This window comes from Pistacia vera, unplaced genomic scaffold (genome assembly GCF_008641045.1).
Source record: "Pistacia vera cultivar Batoury unplaced genomic scaffold, PisVer_v2 Contig142, whole genome shotgun sequence".
NCBI classification, from domain to species: Eukaryota; Viridiplantae; Streptophyta; class Magnoliopsida; order Sapindales; family Anacardiaceae; genus Pistacia; species Pistacia vera.
The window spans coordinates 1,198,808-1,221,586 of NW_022195489.1; the positions used below are offsets into that span (position 1 = coordinate 1,198,808).

At 35.8% G+C, this 22,779-nt stretch overlaps 2 protein-coding genes and 1 pseudogene across 2 annotated transcripts; all 3 read left to right on the forward strand.

The window, feature by feature from the left end:
* Positions 1-1,351: 1,351 nt before the first annotated feature.
* On the forward strand, positions 1,352-2,130 carry LOC116123352 (germin-like protein subfamily 1 member 17). Its single transcript, XM_031409139.1, has 2 exons — positions 1,352-1,469; positions 1,598-2,130. Exons 1-2 carry the CDS (start codon positions 1,352-1,354, stop codon positions 2,128-2,130), a joined length of 651 nt encoding a protein of 216 aa, XP_031264999.1.
* A 5,132-nt stretch (positions 2,131-7,262) lies between these two features.
* On the forward strand, positions 7,263-7,922 carry LOC116123389 (secreted RxLR effector protein 161-like). The gene has a single exon (XM_031409163.1). The coding sequence runs from the start codon at positions 7,263-7,265 to the stop codon at positions 7,920-7,922; it is 660 nt and encodes a 219-aa protein (XP_031265023.1).
* Positions 7,923-13,058: 5,136 nt separating this feature from the next.
* On the forward strand, positions 13,059-22,456 carry LOC116123390 (annotated as a pseudogene).
* The last annotated feature ends 323 nt before the right edge of the window (positions 22,457-22,779 follow it).

The window sequence follows — 22,779 nt, forward strand, 5'->3', positions numbered from 1 at the left end:
GTTGTGTGCCGAAAGAAAAGTGAAAGTTTAAATATTTTAATTTTTTTTGGGGACCCGAATACCCCCTTGCGCATATCTCAACTAATTCTCGAGACCCTAAAGTGAACAATCAGATAAATATTCTCAATTACCACCCCTATTAGTGTCTGTGAGGACTTGAACTCAAGAACTTATGGTGGACCTTTTTGTCTTTTTGCCACTAAGCTACCCAGTAGTGGTTAATTATTTAAAAAAAAAATGATATAGTTAATAATTATCAGGATGAAATGAAGGGTAGATGAATCTCCAATCTATCCTGAAAAAAGTGCAGATATGTTTATCTCTTACATCCGATAGTTTTTCATTTAAAAAAATATCTAATTGAATAACATTATATATGTGTTTGTGAATATCAATCTCTTAGCATTTTCCATTTTTTTTTTTTTTTAATACCAATCAGAAAATAAGAATAGATATGTCTCAGCAGATGTTAAATAACCAACAAATAGACACAATGAAGTGTCTAGAATTTCTGTCGACAAATGAAATAAAACGTACTGTAATGTAAACTTCAGTCACTATTTCTAGATCATGTATTTGGTGAAATTCAGTCAATAAAATTTTAAGAAAATAAGAATAGGATTAGCAGCCAAGTGAAGTGAGATATGATTTTTCAAAGAGGACCAGTTCCAAACATTAAAAAATGTTTCTGATTTATGCAAAACGAAGAAAAAGTTATTACTTTAATTAACCCACTCATTTAATAATTGTATTAGGTTCAGGGCCGGCCCAAGGGGTTGGGCCCCCCCAAAAAATGCCCCAAAAATTGACCAAAAATTATTTTAAGATTTTTTTTTTAAATAGATTTACAAAAATATCATTGGTTCTAAAAAAGTTTATAATTTTTTATCCAAATCGGTCCAAAGGGTCCCAAAAAAGCCGAAACTGCTCAAATTCATTATAATTTTTTTACATAAATTTACAAAAAAACCATGTTCCATATTTTCCATTCATACCCATAAATTAATTAAACTAGTTATTTAAATGTCTAAAATTTCAAAACACCCATTCAATCCCTAAAATGATGAAAACATTACATTTCCACCCTTCTACACTGCCCCAAAGTAACTCTTGTCTACGGTCACACAAATGTTCTTATATGATTATGTTGTTAAAGAATGACTCAAGAAGTAGACATTAGAATCACTAACCAATAAATACTCGGCAAGTCTTCACAAGTAGGGAAACAATCGAAGACCCGTTCAACCGGATTTCATCTATAATTAGAGTAGATTCCCATGCAGCATTTCTCATCCCCCACCAAGCAATAATATTTGAAGAATATAGAGAAAGATAGAGTCCAATCATCAAAATGAAAGGTTTCCTTCAAGCTTTTGTTTTCTTAGCTTTGGCTTCTTCATTTGCCTCTGCTTTTGACCCCAGTCCACTTCAGGACTTCTGTGTTGCCGTCGATGATCCCTTGAGCGGTGGTATGCACTCAATGCTAGCTCTTTCTATACATTCCTTTAAGATTCTTTCAAAATTTTACTTTTGTTTTCATGAATGCTCATTGGTATAACTTACAACCAACATTAATTAATTTGATTGTTCGATGCAGTGTTTGTGAATGGGAAGTTTTGCAAGGACCCCAAGCTCGCCAAAGCAGAGGATTTCTCCTTTTCAGTTATAAAGCCTGGAGACACAAACAATGCAGTTGGTTCAAATGTCACCACTGTAAATGTAGATCAAATTCCAGGATTTAACACTCTTGGCATTTCAGCAGTCCGTATTGACTATGCACCTTATGGCCAAAACGCACCTCACACTCACCCTCGTGCCACTGAGATTCTTGTTGTCCTAGAGGGTACTCTACTTGTTGGTTTCGTCACTTCCAATCCAAATAGCACACTTATCAGCAAAGTTCTTAACAAGGGTGACATTTTTGTGTTTCCCATTGGTCTCATTCATTTCCAATTCAATATCGGAAAAACAAATGCTCTTGCCTTTGCTGGTTTGAGCAGCCAGAACCCTGGTGTCATTACTATTGCCAACGCGGTATTTGGATCAAATCCTCCCATTGAACCAAATTTTCTGGCTAAGGCCTTCATGTTGGACGTGAACGTGGTGAAAGATCTTCAGAAAAAGTTCTAGGTTGCCAATTTGAAATAGCTTTCCCAATGCAGTGAAACAATTGAAGTTAATTTGAATAATTAATATTAGCCTATCCGATTTTTATACGTGTACTGTCTGAAATGCTTCATGTAATAAATTGAGGTTGCATATTTTCATGTATGTACCTCCAGCACCATGTCTGTTTCTATTTATGGATATAATATAGCAGTTTGCTTTCTATATTTCTCTTCTCTCTCACGGACATTTATAAAACAAAAATATTTTTCATTTGCAAAATTTTCAACGTTGAAAATTTTCTAACATAAAAGTAAATATGATTGATTAATTAATTAACCTCAGAATCTGCTTATTTTTGTTTGAAACTTTTCTGAAACTGTATCGATCCAGATATTGTCAATGCATGTTATTTATCATCAACATGAGTGCAATTATATATACCATTTTATACAATCTCTATGTAGCCAATATATTAAACTCTTTTATTATCACGTGCTTCTTATTTATTAAGTTGATTATTAATTTTAGTTTCACTCTTTAATTTGTTAATTTTTTTGGACATGTAAATTTATATATCAAACTTTGCAAATACTTCATAATATTATATCAATAATGTTACATATGCATGTCTGAATGTGTTGCTATCATTGGTTGCTTCTTTATTATTTATTAATTAACATATATACAATAGTTAGTTTATGGTTTATTAATTAATTTCACCTAAAATGAGGGCAAAAGGAATAAACAATCTCTCTCTATATGTTTGATATATATGTATAGACAATTAACATTAGATATATACTTAGAGTGGATCAACCACGTTATTAATTTAAGGACTTCTTCAACAAACAATTGTTCTGAATTGAAAGGAATTTTGCTAAAATTATTTAAGGACTTCTTGATTACTTTTAATAAGTTTCCAGTTTGTTTTGTTGATGTGGCATTAAGTTTCGATAACATATTGTTAAATATTGAAGTCTGCGACGTCGTTTAAGCCAAGTAAAAACGCTATCGCTTTTGCCTATTAGTCCAAGTTAAATCACAGCCATAAAATTAAAGAGGATCCAACGGCTCCAACTCAATCAGTGGTCAATGGTATAAAAGGGAACCTTTTTCACGCATTTGGAACAGTTCGCGTATTAGGTTTTTCCTCATTTTCTCTGTAAATGCGATTGTAACCTAGGTTAGGTTTGATATTCATTCTGGTTCTTCTCTATGTGAATCTGTCTAGAGTCTTATTTTGAGGGCTGGGTGTTCCTTAAAGGGTATAGGGTACTCTAGTGGTTGTTGAGATTTGTCGGATAAAGAGAAGTGGATGAGTGTGTGATTGTGTAGTTGACAGAGAGGGAGAGTTGTTTGTAATCTGTATTTTTGGAAGTGATTAATCATAGTGCAGCGAGCTCCATATTCTGGAGCTCAATGTGGATGTAACTTGTTCTATATTGAACAAGTGAACCACGGTAGATTGTGTGTTGTGTGATTTCTTGTTCTTGCTTGATTTGATCTCTGATTGATGTGTTGATTTGAGTAGTTAGGATCAGTTTACAACAGTGGTATCAGAGCCTTCACTTTAGGGTTTAGAAATTCTTGAAATCGAGTCAATTGGGCAAAGTCACAAAATTAGGGTTTTGTCAAAATTGGGGGTTTTTGATTTAGGGAATTTCTTGATCTATAGGGTCATAAATCTTGAATCCTTAGGCGAGAATCTTGAACATCAGAAGTCGTTTCTTGTCTCAAAAGGTCAAACCAAGAAAGCTAGTCAAGATAAAGGAATAGAACATTAGGGTTTGTTGCTGGACAAAATGATGAACACTACCACGCGTGTAGAAATATCCCAGTAAGATGGGAAGATGGATTTTAATACGTGGAAGAAGAAGATGAAGGCCCTGTTATCCCACAATAAGGTGGGAATAGCACTAGAGAAAGATGCAACCAAATGGTCTGAGGAAAAGGTGAAATAGAAAGCAGAGATAGACGAAGAAGCATACAATTTGATTATCATGAATTTATCAGATAGTGTACTACGAAAGGTGGATGGTCTGAACACACCGATAGAGCTCTGGGTAAACTCGAAACTTTATATGCTTTATAGTCTGCTCCTAATTCAGCATTTTTGAAAGGTGCTATGTTTTCTTACAAAATGGATGTCTCTAGGTCATTAGAAGAAAACCTAGATGAATTTCTTAAAATGACACTATTGTTAAAAGGAACTGATCAGAAATTAGGGGATTCGAGTCTTGCAATGATTTTATTAAATTCGTTACCTGATGAATACTTAGTAGTGAAAAATGCATTGCAGTATACTAGAACAGTCCCTAGTGTTGATCTGATAATAGCTGGTTTAAAATCCAGAGAACTTGAGTTGAAGATACAAAAAAGAAATGGGAATAATCTTTTTGTAAAAGGCAAACAAGAAACTAGACACTTCGGTAAAGAGACTGGAAAAACTGTTCAACAAAACTTAGGGCCAAACAATAGGAAGAAAGGGAAAGCCTACAATAATAAACCTAGATCAGAGACAAGAAAGTGCTTTCGCTACAGCAAACCTGGACACATAAAAAAGAATTGTTATGATTGGATTAGAAAGCAAAAATAGACCAGTATTGAAAGCAACATAGCATCCTCTAGTAATAGCATTGAAATTATTAAAGCCCTTACTGTGTCTAGTTCTGAAATTGCTAATGAATGGGTACTAGACTTAGGGTGTTCTTTCCATATGAGTCCTAACAAAACCTGGTTTCAGAATCTAACAAATGGTGAACCTAAAACTGTGTTTATGGGCAACAATCACTCATGTAGGGTCCAAGGTGTTGGTAATATCACCATTAGACTTAAAAGTGGCAAACTCATAATGTTAACCAAAGTAAGGTATATACCAGAGCTTAAGCATAACCTGATATCATTAGGCACAGTAGATGAAGCTGGTTGTAGCTATAGGGCTCAAAATGGCTGCATTACTATCTACAAAAATAATCAAATTCTATTTGAAGTTGTTAAAAGGAATGGTTTGTACATATTGTGTGGGCAATATCATCAATTGAATGTTAACTCTGCTTTTATATCTACTAACATTTCAACTGTAGAAAAATGGCACCTGAGGATGGGCCATATAGGCCAAACTAGTATGAGCTATCTCAAACAGCAGGGGTCTTTGGTAATGACAATGTGTCAAACTTAGGTTTTTGTGAAACTTGTGTCATAGGCAAACAACACAGGCTGAGTTTCCCAAAAGGAACTCACCTGTTTGTGGGTTGTTTGGAATACCTTCATGCTGGCCTTTGGGGTCCTGAAAGAAACAAAACACATGGGGGGAATAGTTATTTTCTAGCTATAGTGGATGATTTCAGTAGGAAGGTGTGGATTTACCTACTTAGATCCAAGGATGAGGCACTAAGTAAGTTTAAGGGTTGGAAGACTTTAGTAGAAAACCAACTGGAGAAAAACGTGAAAGCACTCATAACTGACAATGGGTTGGAGTTCCGTAACACTGAGTTTGATACATACTATAGAGACCAGGGAATTGTGAGACATAGGACAGTTAGGAGGACACCTCAGCAAAGTGGAATTACTGAGAGGATGAATAGGATAATGTTAGAGAAGGTCAAGTGCCTTCTATTCACTGCTGGGCTACCTAAGTCCTTTTGGGGGTAGGCTTTAACCACTGCTACCTATTTAGTAAATAGGACTCCCTCTAGTGCAACTGGTTTCATATGTCCTGAAGAAAGATGGTCAGAAAGAAAACCACCTATTAACCATTTAAGAGTATTTGGATGTGCTGCTTATGCACATACCACAGATGGGAATTAGAACCAAGGTCCCTAAGATGTGTATTTTTAGGATATCAAGAAGGGACAAAGGGATATAGGCTGTGGGAGAGAGAGGCTTCAAGGATTAAGGTCATTATCAGTAGAGATGTTGTATTTAATGAGTGTGTGTTTCATTGTAGGGTTACTAACACTAATGCAGGTACCTCAAGCCACCAAGTGGAGAATCCATGGCAGATCGAAAGTACTCAATTTGAGGTGTAGTCAACCAACCAACAGGAACCTGAAATCAACACTGATGGACCAGAATTTGAACCAGTGCATACTACCATTGACACTAAACATGATGGTAAAGATGAGAATGAGGAGAACAATGAGAATGCCCAACAAGAGGACCTGGCCCAATACCAACTTGCTAGGGATAGAACAAGGAGGGAGATAAGACCGCCTCTAAGGTTCAGCTATGCTGACCTTATCTACACAACACTACTTGCTGGTGTAGAGATACAAAGGACAGAGCCTGAGTCCTATGAAGATGCCATAAAATCAAAGGATAGTAAAAAATGGCTCACTGCCATGAATGAGACTCTCTAAGGCAGAACAAGACTTGGACTCTGGTTCCAAAACCCAAAGACACAAAGCCAGTGGAATGCAAGTGGTTATACAAGCTGAAGGAGGGCATCAACAAAACTAACCCACCAAGGTATAAGGCCAGATTAGTGGCCAAAGGCTACACTCAGAGGGCAGGTATAGACTTCACTGAATTTTTCCCCCTGTTGTTAAATTCAAAACTATAAGGTTGATGTTATCTCTAGTAGCTCATCATGATTTAGAGTTAGAGAAGTTAGATGTAAAAACTGCATTTTTGCATGGGGAATTAGAAGAACAGAAATATATGCGTCAGCCCATGGGATTTAAGGATAAACAGTTCCCTAATCATGCATGTCTACTGCATAAATCATTGTATTGACTCAAACAATCACCTAGGCAATGGTACAAGAGGTTTGACTCATTCATAGGAGGGATAGGCTTTACTAGAAGTGAGCATGATAACTGTTTTTATTTTGCGCTTGTGGATACAAATCCTGTATATCTGTTACTATACGTTGATGACATGCTTTTAATTAGTAAGTTCAAGGCACATATTGATGAGTTGAAGGGAAAATTACATGCTGAATTTGAAATAAAGGATTTAGGCTGTGCAAAGAAAATATTAGGAATGCTAATAGAAAGAAACTGAAAAACTTGCAGTCTAAAACTCCACCAGATGTCCTATCTGCAGAAACTAGTGTTTAGATTTGGAATGAATAACTCTAAATATGCCTCAATGCCACTAGCTAGCCATTTCATCCTTAGTAAAGCCCAAAAACAGAATCTGAAAGATTAAAAATGGAATCCATACCCTATGCAAATGCTATTGGCTCTATTATGTATTCCATGATTAGTACAAGACCTGATTTATCATACTCAATATCACTATTAAGTAGGTTTATGTCAAATCCTGGATGTGAACATTGGAATGCTTTAAAATGGCTTCTTAGATACATTAAAAGCACTGTGCATGTTGGTTTAAATTTCTGTAAAAGAAACTCCTCGCTTGATCTAGTTGGGTATGTAGACTCGGATTTTGCAGGTGATAGAGACTCTCGGAAGTCTACAACAACATACCATTTTACCTTAGGAGGTAATTGTTCCCAATTACAGCCACTGGTAGCACTGTCTACAACTGAAGCAGAATATGTGGCTATAACCGATGCATTCAAAGAAGTAATATGGCTTCAAGGGTTCCTGAAAGAGGCCAAGCTACTGGATGGAACTGTGACTGTCTATTCAGGCAGTCAGAGTGCTATTCATTTAGTAAAGAATCCCGTGTACCATGAGAGGACCAAACATGTAGATGTTCGGTATCATTTTGTGAGGGATATGATCTCAAAAGGAGGGGTGAAATTGATGAAAATCCCAACTGAAAACAACCCTGCAGACATGGGAACCAAGGTTGTAACACTTGCAAAGTTCAAGCATTGCTTGAACTTATTGCATGTGGAATAACTAAATTAGAGCCAAGAAGGAATATGGAAATGCTTGCTGCACAACAAGAGAACATTGCTGGAAAGACATCCACAGACTTCAAGGTGGAGATTGTTAAATATTGAAGTCTACGATGTCATTTAAGCCAAGTAAAAACGTTATTGTTTTTGCCTATTAGTCCAATTTAAATCACAGCCATCAAATTAAAGAGGATCCAACAGCTCCAGCTCAATCAGTGGTCAACGGTATAAAAGGGAACCTTTTCACGCATTTGGGAACAGTTCACGTATTAGGTTTTTCATACTTTTCTCTATAAATGCGATTGTAACCTGGGTTAGGGTTTGATATTCATTCTGGTTCTTCTCTGTGTGAATCTATCTAGAGTCTTATTTTGAGGGCTGGGTGTTCCTTAAAGGGTATAGGGTACTCTAGTGGTTGTTGAGATTTGTGGGATAAAGAGAAGTGGATGAGTGTGTGATTGTGTAGTTGACAGAGAGGGAGAGTTGTTTGTAATCTGTATGTTTGGAAGTGATTAATCATAGTGCAGCGAGCTCCATATTCTGGAGCTTAACGTGGATGTAACTTTTTATATATTGAACAAGCGAACCACAGTAGATTGTGTGTTGTGTGATTTCTTATTCTTGCTTGATTTGATGTATGATTGATGTGTTGATTTGAGTAGTTAGGATCAGTTTACAACACATATTTTAAGCATGCTTGATTTAAATGTTGAATTACCTTAAATAAGAGCAAGATTAAGTAGAATTATCTTAAAAGGCTTGTTAAGTGAATCTAAACCCACGTTGCTTTTTTATTTTTATTTTTTTTTGGTTATGTAATAACTTGATCAACGAAATTTTTTTTTTTTTGTTGCTTTTTTGTATTAGAGAAAAATTTCTCAGTAAAATCAAATATATGGCATGTGATATTATGCTAAAACTCTCAGTAGTCCTTAATTTTAGTGTTATTACATATTTAGGAGAAAGGAGAAGAACACACTCCAAAAAGCGACAAAAATTAGGTAAAATTTTTATCTTAATTTATTTATTGAGAGAAATTAACTATATAGGATGACCAGAAATGACCGTCGACTAAAATTTAATCTTGATTAAACGTACTAACCCCTTTTCTTAAATATATATATCTAAGGATATCTCAGTTGACTAGGACTTTGAATTTTATTGGAAATTTGTGAACAATGACATCAATTCATTCGTTAAATTTTAACTAAATTAAATGATGATAACCATGTTTCAACAAAATTTCTATAAATCTCTCTCAATTAACAAATATTCAGGAAATTTTTTTTTTTGTTTTTTTGTTTTTTGGCATTTACACATTGTGGGTTAGTTCACTCAAAGATTACTAAATTAAAAGTGATCACTTCAGTTGCGGAAGAGGGACTCAGGCGGCATGAGATGGTGGGGGTTGTAAGGGCAGGGGAGAAAGTACTCATTTTGGGACTTTGAAGGGGGAAAATTGGAATTTTGAAGGGCTTGGTGAGAGAGAGAGATGAGGGTTTTGAGAGGGGAGAGCGTTGTTGAGAGATCAGGTGGGTTTGAAATTGGGGTTAAATTAGGGATAGGCTCAGGGTTTAATGGAGGTGTTGAAGAAGGGTTCATGAGTTTTCTGTGTTTCAGGCACTAGAGTGACAGTAGCTCTGTCTCAGTTGTTGAAAGTAGCATTGTAAGAGAAGGCAAAGAAAATCGTTTTTCTAGGATAGGCGAATTACTTTTAAACCCAAGGCATCACAAAAATTACAATTTACCCCTCATTTTCGGAAACATTCAACATCACCCCATTTTCAAACTTGGTAGTTAGCTGATATCAAACTTTGCTAAAATAAGGTTAAGGAGGAAATGGGAAATTATATTTCTCTGAATTAAAGTACCCCACAAGAATTTATAAATAGTCAACTAACACCCTAGCTTCTGATGCAAGAAAATACATTACTGCATCACCACCTTGCGGAGAAGTGCATTGTGGGTGGCAGTTGATCAGCTGGGTTGCGAGGGCTGTAGGTAGCAAGTGAGGTGGCGTTAGGTGGATTTTTTTTTTTAAACTTTTAATTTTTAATTTTTGTACGACTTCAATGGTTCTATATTCAATAACAAATTAGGGATAAAATAGTCTTTTACACTGATTTAGTACATATTGTTAACTCTAGGTTTGATGGTGTTAGGGTAGGAGGTGTTTGAATACTTTTTGAAACTTATGGGGGTAACGAAAATGATATAGTTTGGGGTGGTTAATGAATTTTTCCCTTTAACAAGCATGTTGATGACCGCTAACTTTTGAATATTCTGAATTCCTGAGTAGAATAGACAAAATTTTTTTTTTTCTTTAAATGACGATGTTCATACTAGTTTATGTAAGATTTAATTAATTCTTCAAGATCCTAAAACTATTGGTTGAGTAAGAGTTTCAATAACCATCCCTATTAACACCACAAGATTGGTATAGATTCTAAATTAAAAACAATAAACAAATACATCTTTTAAGCTAAAAGAAACTATAATTAAAAAAATAAACATCAGGTTAATTAAACCTGAAGGATCAATTTCTTAATTAGACTCATCTGAAGGATCAATTTCTTAATTACTTAAGTTATGTACTGCGTCTACATGCAGTGATTTTCACTTTCGTAAAGAAAATAAACAAAAATAAATAAATAAATTCTTTGCAATTGTAAATGTTAAATTTTTTAAGCTTATCTAAATCTTTGTTTGTTAATGTCAATTGTGATAAGCATCAGGCCACAATGTTTCAATTCATCCTATTAATCATTAATTAGTAGAATTCCACATCAAGAACAACAATGCATTAATTATTCAACCAATTAATTTAAAAGATGTGTTTAATTATAGTATTAATCCAATTTGTTGATATTTTTGTCAAACTTATGTTATGGTGACACATTTTGCCAAGTGGCATTTTCTCTTTGTTGTCTTGTCTATCAAGCTTATTTTGATTCATGATATTCTCGTGTTACCTACCTTTACATGTGTCACAATTTCCTTAAGTGGTCTTAAAATGTTGTAACACTTTGTTTGTGGTCCTGTAAGAAAGAGAAAAGATATGTTTGTATTCCAACAAAAAATTGGAATTCTTTTTGTCCTCCACGTGTTCAGCTATGTCAGGCTTATGCCTTTTACATTTTCATTTTATGTATGTTCAAAGTGGCTGTGTGCTTGCACACTTATGTTAGTTATATGCATGTTTCATTTCGCATTTTACATTGTTGTTCGCATGTCTGGCTCATTTTTTATAAGTTGCGTTTTTATCCTTAACAGCTAAGATATTTTCTTTTGCATCTTTTGTGCTATCATTTGGACCACTTACAGGTGTCTCAATATCCTTTACTGGTCTAGGGAAAATCAGCCTTTTTCCTCTTTTGGTTGTGGTCCTAAACTAAAGCTGAAAACATTTATATTTTTGGACCAACACATGTCAGCCTTTGTCTGCTGACTTGGCCAGAATTGGAGTGCATGAATTTGGGTTTATCTTCTCCATTCTTTGACTTTGTTTGGCTAACCTTTATGTTTGTTTTAGCTTTGTGCTCTGAAACTTTCAGAAAGTTTATTCCTTAAAGATTCCCCATATGTTATTGTGCCCAACACTTATCATCCTTCATCTTTGTTGAGCTAAAAGGAAGTTCATCTTCTTCCTTGTTTGTTTTTCTTTTTGAACCTGAATATCTATTTCATTGGTGCTCTGAACTTTTCAAAGAGTTGTTCTTGGTTAGGTTCTTGTATATGGGTTTGTGCCAAAAGCTTTCTTGTTTACCCTCATTATTGAATGGCAGTTGGAACGTGGTTCCTTTGCTGATGCTAGAGCGTGTCTTCAGCAGCTGAAGCCTAGGTGGAGCTGAAGCATTTTCCAGGAGTGAACCTGGTGTGAAGAGATCCGTGGTGCAACAAGACATTAAAGATTCAAAGGGTGGTGTTAAGTGTAACTAGAACAGGGAGTTCTCTTTGCTATAGCTAAAATCAACTTTGAACTATATCTTGTAATGTTTATTGATTAGTGGATTTTTTTCGATCTGGAAGAGGTCCCATGGATATAGGCTAAAAATGGATGTAGGCTAAATGTGGATTTAGCCGAATCATGTATATGCTGGTGTGCTTTACATTTACAACTTGATTATTATTGATTTGTTGTAAACCTAACTGCGTTAACACAACTTGGTAAATCATCCTGCTGCATCTTTAAAAATAGGTACCTAAATGTTAAATAGAGTTCACCAACTCTAACACAATTTCTTGCTTTCTATTCTTAAGATGAACCTCGATTATTTGAGTCAAATTATAAATCAACTTGTGGTGTTTTAGTGTATTTTTAGACAATGTTTTTTTTTTTTTTTTTTTTTAAAGACCGAGGATGTCCTGGCCAGGTTGCGCACACCTCAACTAATTCCTCGAGACCCTGGAACCTTGAAACTATTGACCGGGTAAGAAGCTTCAAAGGCCACCCCTATATTAGAGGCCATGGGACTTGAACTTCTAATCCTCCAAGAACCTAGAACTACCGACCGGATAAAAACTTTAGTGGCAACCCCTATATCAGGGGTCATAGAGACTCGAACTCGGTAGATCATGTTAGATTCTCCTCTTACTCTTTTATCATTAAGGAGACTCAAACTTGGGAGATTATGTTAGACTCTGATTTACTCTTTTTATCATCAGACCATCTAGTGAAGCTTTCAATATATATATCTTAAAAATAAACATAATTTGGCTTATTCATATTCAAAGGTTTAGTAATTAAAATGATGCGTGAATATTATTTAATTAATGATAATTTAAATTCATTCCTAGTACAACATTTATTTATTAAGTACATTGATCATGTTGTTATCCAGATATATATCGAGAACAAAAACCAGTGTGAACTCGTTTAAGAATTATAGATCATATTGATGATTTAGTCAAATTTAAGGTAAACACACGATAGCTGCCTAAGGAAATATTGAGAAGACCATGTCCGTACAGTAAAAAATGAGTTGATGTAAGCAATGAAGACAAAATTTTACATCAATTGAAAATGTAAAATATATCAAGAACAATTCAAAAGATTTCTTCTATAAATACAGTAGCTTGTCTTGCAGCATTTCTCACTTCTTACCAAGCATAATATTTACTTAGAGCTTGAATCAAAATGAAAGGTTTTCTTCAAGCTTTCGTTATCTTAGCTTTGGCTTCCTCATTTGCCTTTGCTTTTGACCCCAGCCCTCTTTAGGACTTCTGTGTAGCCATCGGTGAGCAAAGAACGCTAGTATTTACTCCCTTCTTTTTCTGTATATTAAGTTAAGCTAGGGAATAACTCTTGTCCTGTATGTAGCTGTTGATGAAAAGGGATGAGAATGCAAAGAAGCTGAGTAGCAGGAGCAAACTGAATTTTGACAAAAATGATGTCGATTTGTCAAAGTTCAGACACCTTTATTTCATCTTCACAAAAGTGAAATTGTTTGTGTAGTTTTCGTTTATCTGAAAACTGTATAAAAGGGAAAGTTTTCCCTTTTTGTAATTACTTCAAAAGAATTGAATAGAAGCAAAACTTAATCTCTCTTGTTTTTGTTTCGTGTTCTTTGAACCCTTACCATTGTTTAACATGGTATCAGAGCCAATGACTCACGTTGGTGGTTACAAATCCTAGCTTCTCCCAATCTCAAATAATTAGTAGTAGAAATGGCGACAGAGTTCCAAACTCATACAACTTCAATTCTAGCTTCCAGCTTGCAAGTCATTAACCTTAAGTTGACAAGGAACAACTACAGATTTTGGAGTTCATAGGTGCTATTTACAGTCAGCTCACACGAGCTAGAAGATCATCTACTAGGTAGGATTCCTTGTCCTTCACCAATTATTCTGTGTGATTCTGAAATTGAAACTGATCCAAGTAAAATTAGCACTGAAATGAAAGCTAATAATGACAATATAAGTGAAAAGTTGAATCCAGCGTATGTAATTTGGAAAAGGACAGATAAATCCTTAGTGAGCTGGTTGTTAGCTTCGATTTCTGAAGAAATGTTTAGCTATGTATCCAAATGTCGTTTTTCCACTGAAATTTGGCTAGAACTAGAAAATGAGTTCTTAACAGACTCTAAAGCTAGGGCTCTCCATCTTAAGAATCTTCTTCAAACTACTCATAAAGGAAATATGAATATTGGTGATTATGTCAAAAAGAAGAAAGAGATTGCATAAAGTTTGTCTGCTAGTGGGATAGTTGTGTCTGATGGAGATTTGTTATAGTATGTACTTGATGGTTTAGGGCCTGAGTATGCTCCTTGATAATTCTATTTTACCCTATGATTTTGCATTGAATTTTGATAGGATTTAGGATACTTTTCATACAATTTGGGCCATAATTGCTACCTAATTCTATTAATTTTTCTTTGCAGGCCTAAACGATGATTTTGAGCATAAATGACAGTTTTTAGCGTAAATTGCATAACTTGGGCTTGGAAACTCAGAATGATCTGAATTTAGAAGCTTTGGAAATCTAAGAAGCAGAGCTACAACTTTCATCTTTTGGGTTTTTCCTAGTTCTGACTGGACAAGGGTGAAAACTTGGCCTGAAATCGTGAATAGTACGTTAGAAACTGAAGAAAAATGTCTTTGGACGTGCTTCAGTATTTCTGCCATAACTTGAGTTGTAAACCTCGGATTGTGCTGATTCTTGAACGAGTAGAAAGATAATTTAAAGGAATGAAATTCATATGTTTAACATTGTTCCAGATTCAGACTATTACATGCTCAAATTTGGCCTGAAAAATTCTTACTGTGGCAAGGAAAAAGCTTTGCCACGGTGAAACTGCGTCAGATGTGAAAAATAAAACGGCACATTTTGGCTTGCTAAGACTTGATCCTTAAGTGAAAGAGATATAAATTAGCATGAAAAGGAAAGAAAAAGGGTCTTGGTTCGTCATTTGGAAGGCAGCTCTTGGAAGGAGAAGATTATTGAAGATTTGAGCTTCATATTAGAGAAGATTTATCCATCTTTTGCTTGTTTTTCAATGATGAATCTTGATTCAGTTTGTTTTTGAGTGTGAATTGAGTTGTTTAGTTAGGCTTGATGTAAACTTGATACAATGATTCAAATTTATATGAATTGATTTACTTTGAGTTTTAATTTCATGATTGAGTGTTTATCTCTTTGCTTAATGACTTTTGGATGCTTGATCACCATTCAAATGTGTGTTGTTCACAATGAGACTGAGAAGTGATTTGTGATTGTGCCTCTTGGGATAAATACCGTAGATTAAGCAAACGCTAGAGATAGGTTTAGCGATCTATGAAATCTAGATAGAATTCCATAAAGCTTAAAAGACTTTGAACTATTAATCTTCATTTTGTTGGGTACAGAAGCTTAATAGGGATAAGTAGGAAAATATAGCCTGAGAAGGTATATTTTACAACTTAGGGAATTCGATTTTCAATCAAGGAATTAGAACTTGGGTAATAGATTCTATGATTTGGGTTAGCGTATCTAGGTGAAATCAACACCCTAGCATTATTTTTTTAGCATTGTTTAATTAGCTAAGTTGTTGGGTTTTGCTTTAATTTCATTATCATTCATTTATATTTTGTTAATTTATATTTAGCTTGTTAATTTTCCATCAATCCAATTTATTGTTGCTTCAATTAGGACTTAAACTAGAGAAATCGGTAATTAGTAACACTATCCTCGTCGGAACGATACTCTACTTATCACTTTATTACTTTTTGCGACTAGTGCACTTGCTACACATTGCATGTTGTAAAATCAATGCATCAATCCTGCAGTGGTTACCCTCACTTCTAAGTTAGAATCCAAAATTGATAATGTCACCTTACAAGAAGCTTAGTTCCTATTACAGAAGTATGAAATAAGGCTTGACAAATTTAATTCAGTCGACCTATATAGTAGCTTAATTAATCTTGCTGCTGCTTGTAGTTCTGGATGTTTTAACAATCCTAGTATGTCTAGCCAGTCTGGTCAGAGCAATAACAAAAAGAATAACCAACCCAGCAATGTTGTACCTTCACTGATCTCCCTTCGCAACCCTCACTGTCCACAAACATATACAACTCCTTCCTTTTATCAAACACCATCTCCTCGACATTTTACTAAACCAGCACCTCAAAATTACACTACACCTCAGCCCTTCCCAACTTACCATAACACTGGTGGTTTTCCCTGTCGACCTGGTGGCCCTATACCTTATGGAAGAGGAAGAGGTAGAGGATATGGCAGAGGTAGACTTATATGCCAAGTGTGTAACAAAGCTGGTCATTCAACTATTCATTGCTACCACCGATTTAATTTCTCATACACTAGTGCTCTGCCATCCCCTAGAAACACACCTTAAGGTGCCTATGCTAAACAATACACTTATTCAATTGGTCTTCATCATTTTTCACATGGTGTATCCCAAGCTCATATGACAAATGTTCTTTACCAGCCCCTACCAATTTACAGTCATCATCAACAAAACTCCAATGCTCAGACTAGCCCTAGTCTGTCATCCAATGCCACCTTTGATGTTCCCAGTCAATAGCCAACAGGTTCCAACCAAGCTAATTTTGTGTCCACTGGTCATGGACAAATGAGCCAACCTGGTCACACTCTTACTATTGGCTATTCTACTTCTGGGCATGTTGGTGGAACTCATAACAACTCAGGGATATCTCACAACTAGCAAATACACTTAACAGCCATAGCTACAGCCTTTACCCCTACTGATCCCACATAGTACATGGACTCAGGAGCCATGGATCATGTCACATCAGATCTGCATCAACTGAACATTTGCAAGAAGTATGAAGGTGAGGAGCAACTTCAAGTCGATAGTGGTGAGTATCTCTCAATTTCACATACTGGTCATTCTATCTTTCCTACTTTACATTCCAAATGTTTACATCTTAGAAATATCTTATGTGTCCTTAAAATCACAAAAAATTTGCTTAGCATATCTAGGTTTACAAAAGATAACAATGTTGTTGTGGAATTTGATGATACTTATTGTGTTGTCAAGGACAATTCTACATGGGCAACTTTACTACAAGGGGGCCTTAAAGGAGGTCTCTATAAGTTGAATATTCCTTATTCTCCATAGCCTTTGCCTGATTATACAGCTCATTACACACCCTATTCACCAGAACACTTGCATATGACTTCACAACCTTCGAATTCAAGTCTAAGTCAGTCTATTTCTTTTTCTGCTAATAAGTTAGATTTTACTAAGAATTATGCATGTTCAGTTGAGTTGACTCATTCTACTAATGAACAGTGTACTCAAATTACTATGAATAATATCACTGTTTGTGATAATGTTGTCAATTCTGAATGTGATATACATGGCCATACTATTTCTGCTCACTCTGATAATTGTTATAACAATTCTCCTATTTGTGAAAATGTTGTTGCTATGTCTGAAACTAACTTGTAGTGTACTCAAATCCTTAGGAATAATATCTATGTTTGTGATAATGTTGTTGCCAATTCTGAAAGTGATATACATGCTCCTGTTTGTGATAATGTTGTTGCTAGTTCTGACACTTGTGACACCAGCAAACTTGCTGAAACATATAGCTATAGTAATGCCAATGACTGTATCAATCCTGATGCTTGCAAGGCTGTTTGCTTGACTACTAAGAAAGGCACTAACCATTGCATGCTTTAGCATAAGAGGTTAGGACATCCTAGTCTCCCTGTTTTACAAAAAATTCGTGTCAAAATTAAAAGCCCCCTAGGTACTTCCCCTGCACCTTTATTCTATGATGCCTGCCAATTACGAAAACTCCATCAAAATAGCTTTCCTTTATCTCAATCTCATTCCTTAGCACCTCTTGAACTTGTTCACAGTGATGTGTGGGGTCCTGCCCCAGTTCCTTCTCTTGAGGGATTTAAGTATTATGTTAAGTTTTTGGATGATTTTAGTCAGTTCACCTGGCTTTTTCCTCTCAAAACTAAAGCTGAAGTTAAATATATTTTTATCAAGTTCCACCACCTTGTTGAAAGACATTTTGGAACAAAATTGAAATGTCTTCAGCCAGACCAAGGTGGTGAATACAAAGCCCTTGTTCCTTATCTTCATGAAACTGGTATTCAATACAGGCACTCTTGTGCCTATGTTCACCAGCAAAATGGTCGTAGTGAGAGGAAGCATAGACACATAGTAGAGACAGACCTTACCCTCCTTGCACATGCCTATATGCCACTGACCTATTGGTGGCTTGCTTTTGAAACAACAGCCTATTTAGTTAATAAACTACCTACTGTAGTCCTTAATAATGATACATCATATCACACACTGTTCAGCAAAGAACCTGATTATGATTGCTTAAAAACATTTGGCTGTGCTTTTTTCCCTTATCTTTGAAATTACAGCAGTCACAAGTTTGATTTTCATCTACTAAATGCGTATTTGTAGGATGTAACTTATTGCATAAGGGGTATAAGTGTTTAAGGAATGATGGTAAACTTTTTGTTACTTCTAGTGTGAAATTCAATGAGGATGAGTTTCCTTTTTTATTTGGTGATTTTATTTAGTCTAAGGTTCTGTCATTGTCTGATAATTCACAGCTCGATTCCGTTAATCCCTTACCTACTTACACCCATTTATTCACCTCCATTCCTACACACCCTTCAGCACATTCCTCAGTTGATTCTGATCTTTTAATTTCTATGCCAAGTTCAACTGACCCTGACACTCCAGTAGTAATTAGCCCTTGTGATAAGACTGCTCCTTGCAATGCAATAATTTCTGATAATAACACAACAACAAAGTGTCTATCTCCAATGTCTACTAAATCTGATCTTCCAACACTTAATACAGCCAACACCCGATTAGCCACCACCACTTCAAACACACTTCCACATACAAACACACAACCTCATCATATAATAACTCCAAACACTTCACAGTCCCTACACACAACTCCAAACATCCAGCTTTCAAACACAAGTTTAATTACACACACACAGCCCCATCATATAGCTACTCCTGTACAGTCCCTAGACATAGCCCCAAACACTTCACAGTCCCTTCACACAGCTCCAAATACACAGCTCTTCAACACAAAATCAAAGGTTGTCAACACTTTACCTACACCTTTACACTGTCTTGATCTTGCTGTACAAAATTTGCCCATCATTACATCTTCAGATGCTCTACCCACTTGCTTAATTGAGGTTGATCTTACATCAACAAAGTTCTCTGATGTTCCTGTATCTGGTGTTCATGTTCCTGCCTCTTCTGGTTCCAACATCCATCCCATGATAACAAGAGCAAAATCAGTTGCAAATGCTCTCCCTCATCAAGTCTACCTTACAACAAGTCCAAATGTAGTTGAATATTAACCCTTTATAGTAGCTGAAGCTTTTGTCAGTTTTGTCTGGACAACAGCTATGCAAGTTGAATTTGATGCACTTGTGCATAACAACACCTGGTCACTTGTCCCTTCCATACCTGATATGAACATTGTAGGGAACAAGTGGGTGTTTAGAACCAAATATAATGCAGATGGCACATTACAAAAGTATAAAGCAAGATTGGTAGCTAAGGGTTTTCAACAAACACCCGATCTAGATTATTTTGAGACTTTTAGTCCAGTGATTAAACCATCTACCATTCGAATTATACTTACCTTGGCAGTAACCAATTCTTGGGATGTTCAACAAGTTGATGTGAACAATGCATTCCTAAATGGAGCCTTGAATAAAAAAGTGTATACGGCACAACCTCTTGGATTTGTATCAACTGCTCATCCATCTTTTGTTTGCAAATTACACAAAGCTCTATATGGATTAAAATAGGCTCCTAGAGCCTGGTTTGATAAGCTTAAAGCTACTCTTCAAGCAAAAGGGTTCAAAAACTCCATTTCGAACTCTAGCCTATTAATTCTACATCATCCCTCTGGTCTAATCTATGTCCTGATATATGTTGATGATATCCTCATCATAGATCAGATTCTAGCTATATTTCCCACGTGATGACAGAATTGAATGAGCAGTTTGCTTTGAAGATTCTTGGTTCCTTGAAATATTTCCTGGGGCTGGAAGCCAACAGAGGGTCTACTGGAATACACCTTAAACATACCTAATATGCCTTAGATTTGTTAGAAAAAACCAAAATGATGGAAGCCAATCCCTGATCCACACCAATGGCTGTTGGTACAAAACTATTTGCTGGTGATAGTCCCTTATTTGACCAACCAAGTCTCTATAAAAGCACCATAGGGGCACTGTAGTATTTGACCCTTACAAGACCAGATATTAGCTTCCCTGTCAATCGGCTAAGTCAATTTTTACAAGCACCTACTGATCTATAGTGGCAGGCCTGCAAAAGAGTGCTTCGGTATATCAAAGGTACTCTATTCTATGGGCTTCAGTTTAAACCAGCGAGCACTCTTCATGTTAAGTGCTATACTGACGCTGACTGGGGTAGTAACCTAGACGATAGACGGTCAACTAGTGGTTATTGTGTCTACCTTGGTCCAAATTTGATTCAGTGGAGCTCCAAGAAACAAAAGGTAGTGGCTCTCTCCTCCACTGAAGCTGAATATAGAGCATTAGCTCACACTGCCATTGAAGTGGCATGACTTCAGAGTATGTTCTCTGAGTTAGGGATTACACTTCCTCACACTCCAATTATTTGGTGTGACAATGTTAGTGCAGGTGCTTTGGTTGCCAATCTGTGTTTCATGCATGAACGAAACATATTGAGATTGACGCACACCATATACGAGAGCAAGTACTAGATAAAAATATCAGTGTTCATTATGTGCCTTCCAAATTACAAATAGCCGATCTGTTGACCAAACCACTATCTGCTGCTTAGTTTGCTGAGTTAAGACAAAAGCTAAGTGTTGTTGAATCTGCTTCTTCAGATGCATAGTCCAAAACTGCAAAAAAAAAATTATTATCTGCCACTTATTGCTCATTCTGGTATGACAACAGTTCAACTGGTATGTGAGTTGATTGTTGGTTGGGTGTTTGATCAGTTCAGAGTTCTTTAGTCTGCTGCTTGTTGCCACTTGCTACTTATCTTGGTATTCAGTCAGTTCAATCACTATATAAGCTGATTTGATTGGTTGCTGGAATAGTTTAGAAGTTTTTTGAGGTATTCAGTCAGTTCAATTACTATATATGCTGATTTTATTGGTTGCTGGATCAGTTCAGAAGTTTTTGAGCTCAGAAGTTTTTGAGTTCAGGGTAACAGTTGATTTGGTGCTACTAGATTAGTTCAGGATCAGCTTGGATCAGTTCAGGGTCAGCTCATTTGTCCTTTTTTTTTTTTTTTTTTTTTTTTTGAATTACTGCATCAATTGATTTGTTGCTACTGGATTAGTCCAGGATCAGCTCAGAATTTTTTCTATATCAGTTGATTAGTTGCTACTGGATCAGCCCAGGGTCAGTTCAAAGCTTTGATTATTCAAAACTTTGATTAATTCCTACTTCAGTAATTTTTGATCAGAATACAATCAGCTTACAGTCATACAGAATGCAGCCTTTTTTTTTTTTTTTTTTTTTTTTAATATGGGTTATATTGTAGTCTAGATTGCTGATGCAAATGTGGTTCAGTTGGTTTGTGGTTCAGCTTCCAGTCATAATTTGCTCATATGCTAAGTAATCAAATGTTGCAGACTTGGGCTATAAACTGTTGCTCAACTATTTTGACAGCAATGTTCTAAAGCTTCCCAGTTTGGTTTGAAGGGAAGTGTTGATAAAAAGGGATGAGAATGCAAAGAAGCTGAGTAGCAGGAGCAAACTGAACTGAACTTTGACAAAAGTGATGTCGTTTTGTCAAAGTTCAGACACCTTTATTTCATTTTTACAAAAGCGAAATTGTTTGTGTAGTTTTCGTTTATCTGAAAACTGTTTAAAAGGGAAAGTTTTCCCTTTTTGTAATTACTTCAAAAGAATTGAATAGAAGCAAAACTTAATCTCTCTTGTTTTTGTTTCGTGTTCTCTGAACCCTTACCATTGTTTAACAGTAACTAGGCATTAATTCTTACTGATTTGATTGTTTGATGCAGTGTTTGTGAATTGGAAGTTTTGCAAGGACCCCCATGCTCTCCAATGCCGAGGATTTCTTCTTTTCAGTTAAAAATCCTGGAAACACAAATAATCCAGTTGGTTCAAATGTCACTTCTGTAAATGTAGAGCAAATTCCAGGACTCAACACTCTTGGCATGTCAGCAGTCCGTATTGACTATGCACCTTATGGCCAAAACGCACCTCACACTCACCCTCGTGCAACTGAGATTCTTGTTGTCCTGGAGGGTACTCTTCTTGTTGGTTTCGTCACTTCCAATCCGAGCAACACACTGATCAGCAAAGTTCTCAACAAGGGTGATGTTTTTGTGTTTACCATTGGTCTTATTCACTTCCAATTCAATATCGGGAAAACAAATGCAGTTGCCATTGCTGGTTTAAGCAGCCAAAACCCTGGTGTGATTACCGTTGCAGATGCAGTATTTGGATCAAAGCCTGCCATTAACCCTGATTTCCTTGCAAAAGCCTTCCAGTTGGACGTAAAAGTGGTGAAAGATCTCCAGGCTAAGTTCTGAATGGATTGTTACTAGAGAATATGATGTCAAAATGCTGTGAAGTAGCAACTTAGTAGTTGATTATTTGAATAATGCATGTCTGCAAAATTCTTGCTAAATTGTTGTAATAAAGAGGTTGCATATATGTGTACTGTGTACCGATATGTGCACCCATCATATTCCTTGGTTAATGATATAAAATTGCAGTTAATTTTTTCCTTTTAACTCTCTTGTTCTTCACAATTGATTTTAAGCCAATTACTTATTAATAATCAACATATAAACATATCATTTAGTTATTTTTTTTTTTTACTAAAGTGAATAGAAGCATAATATTTATGTTG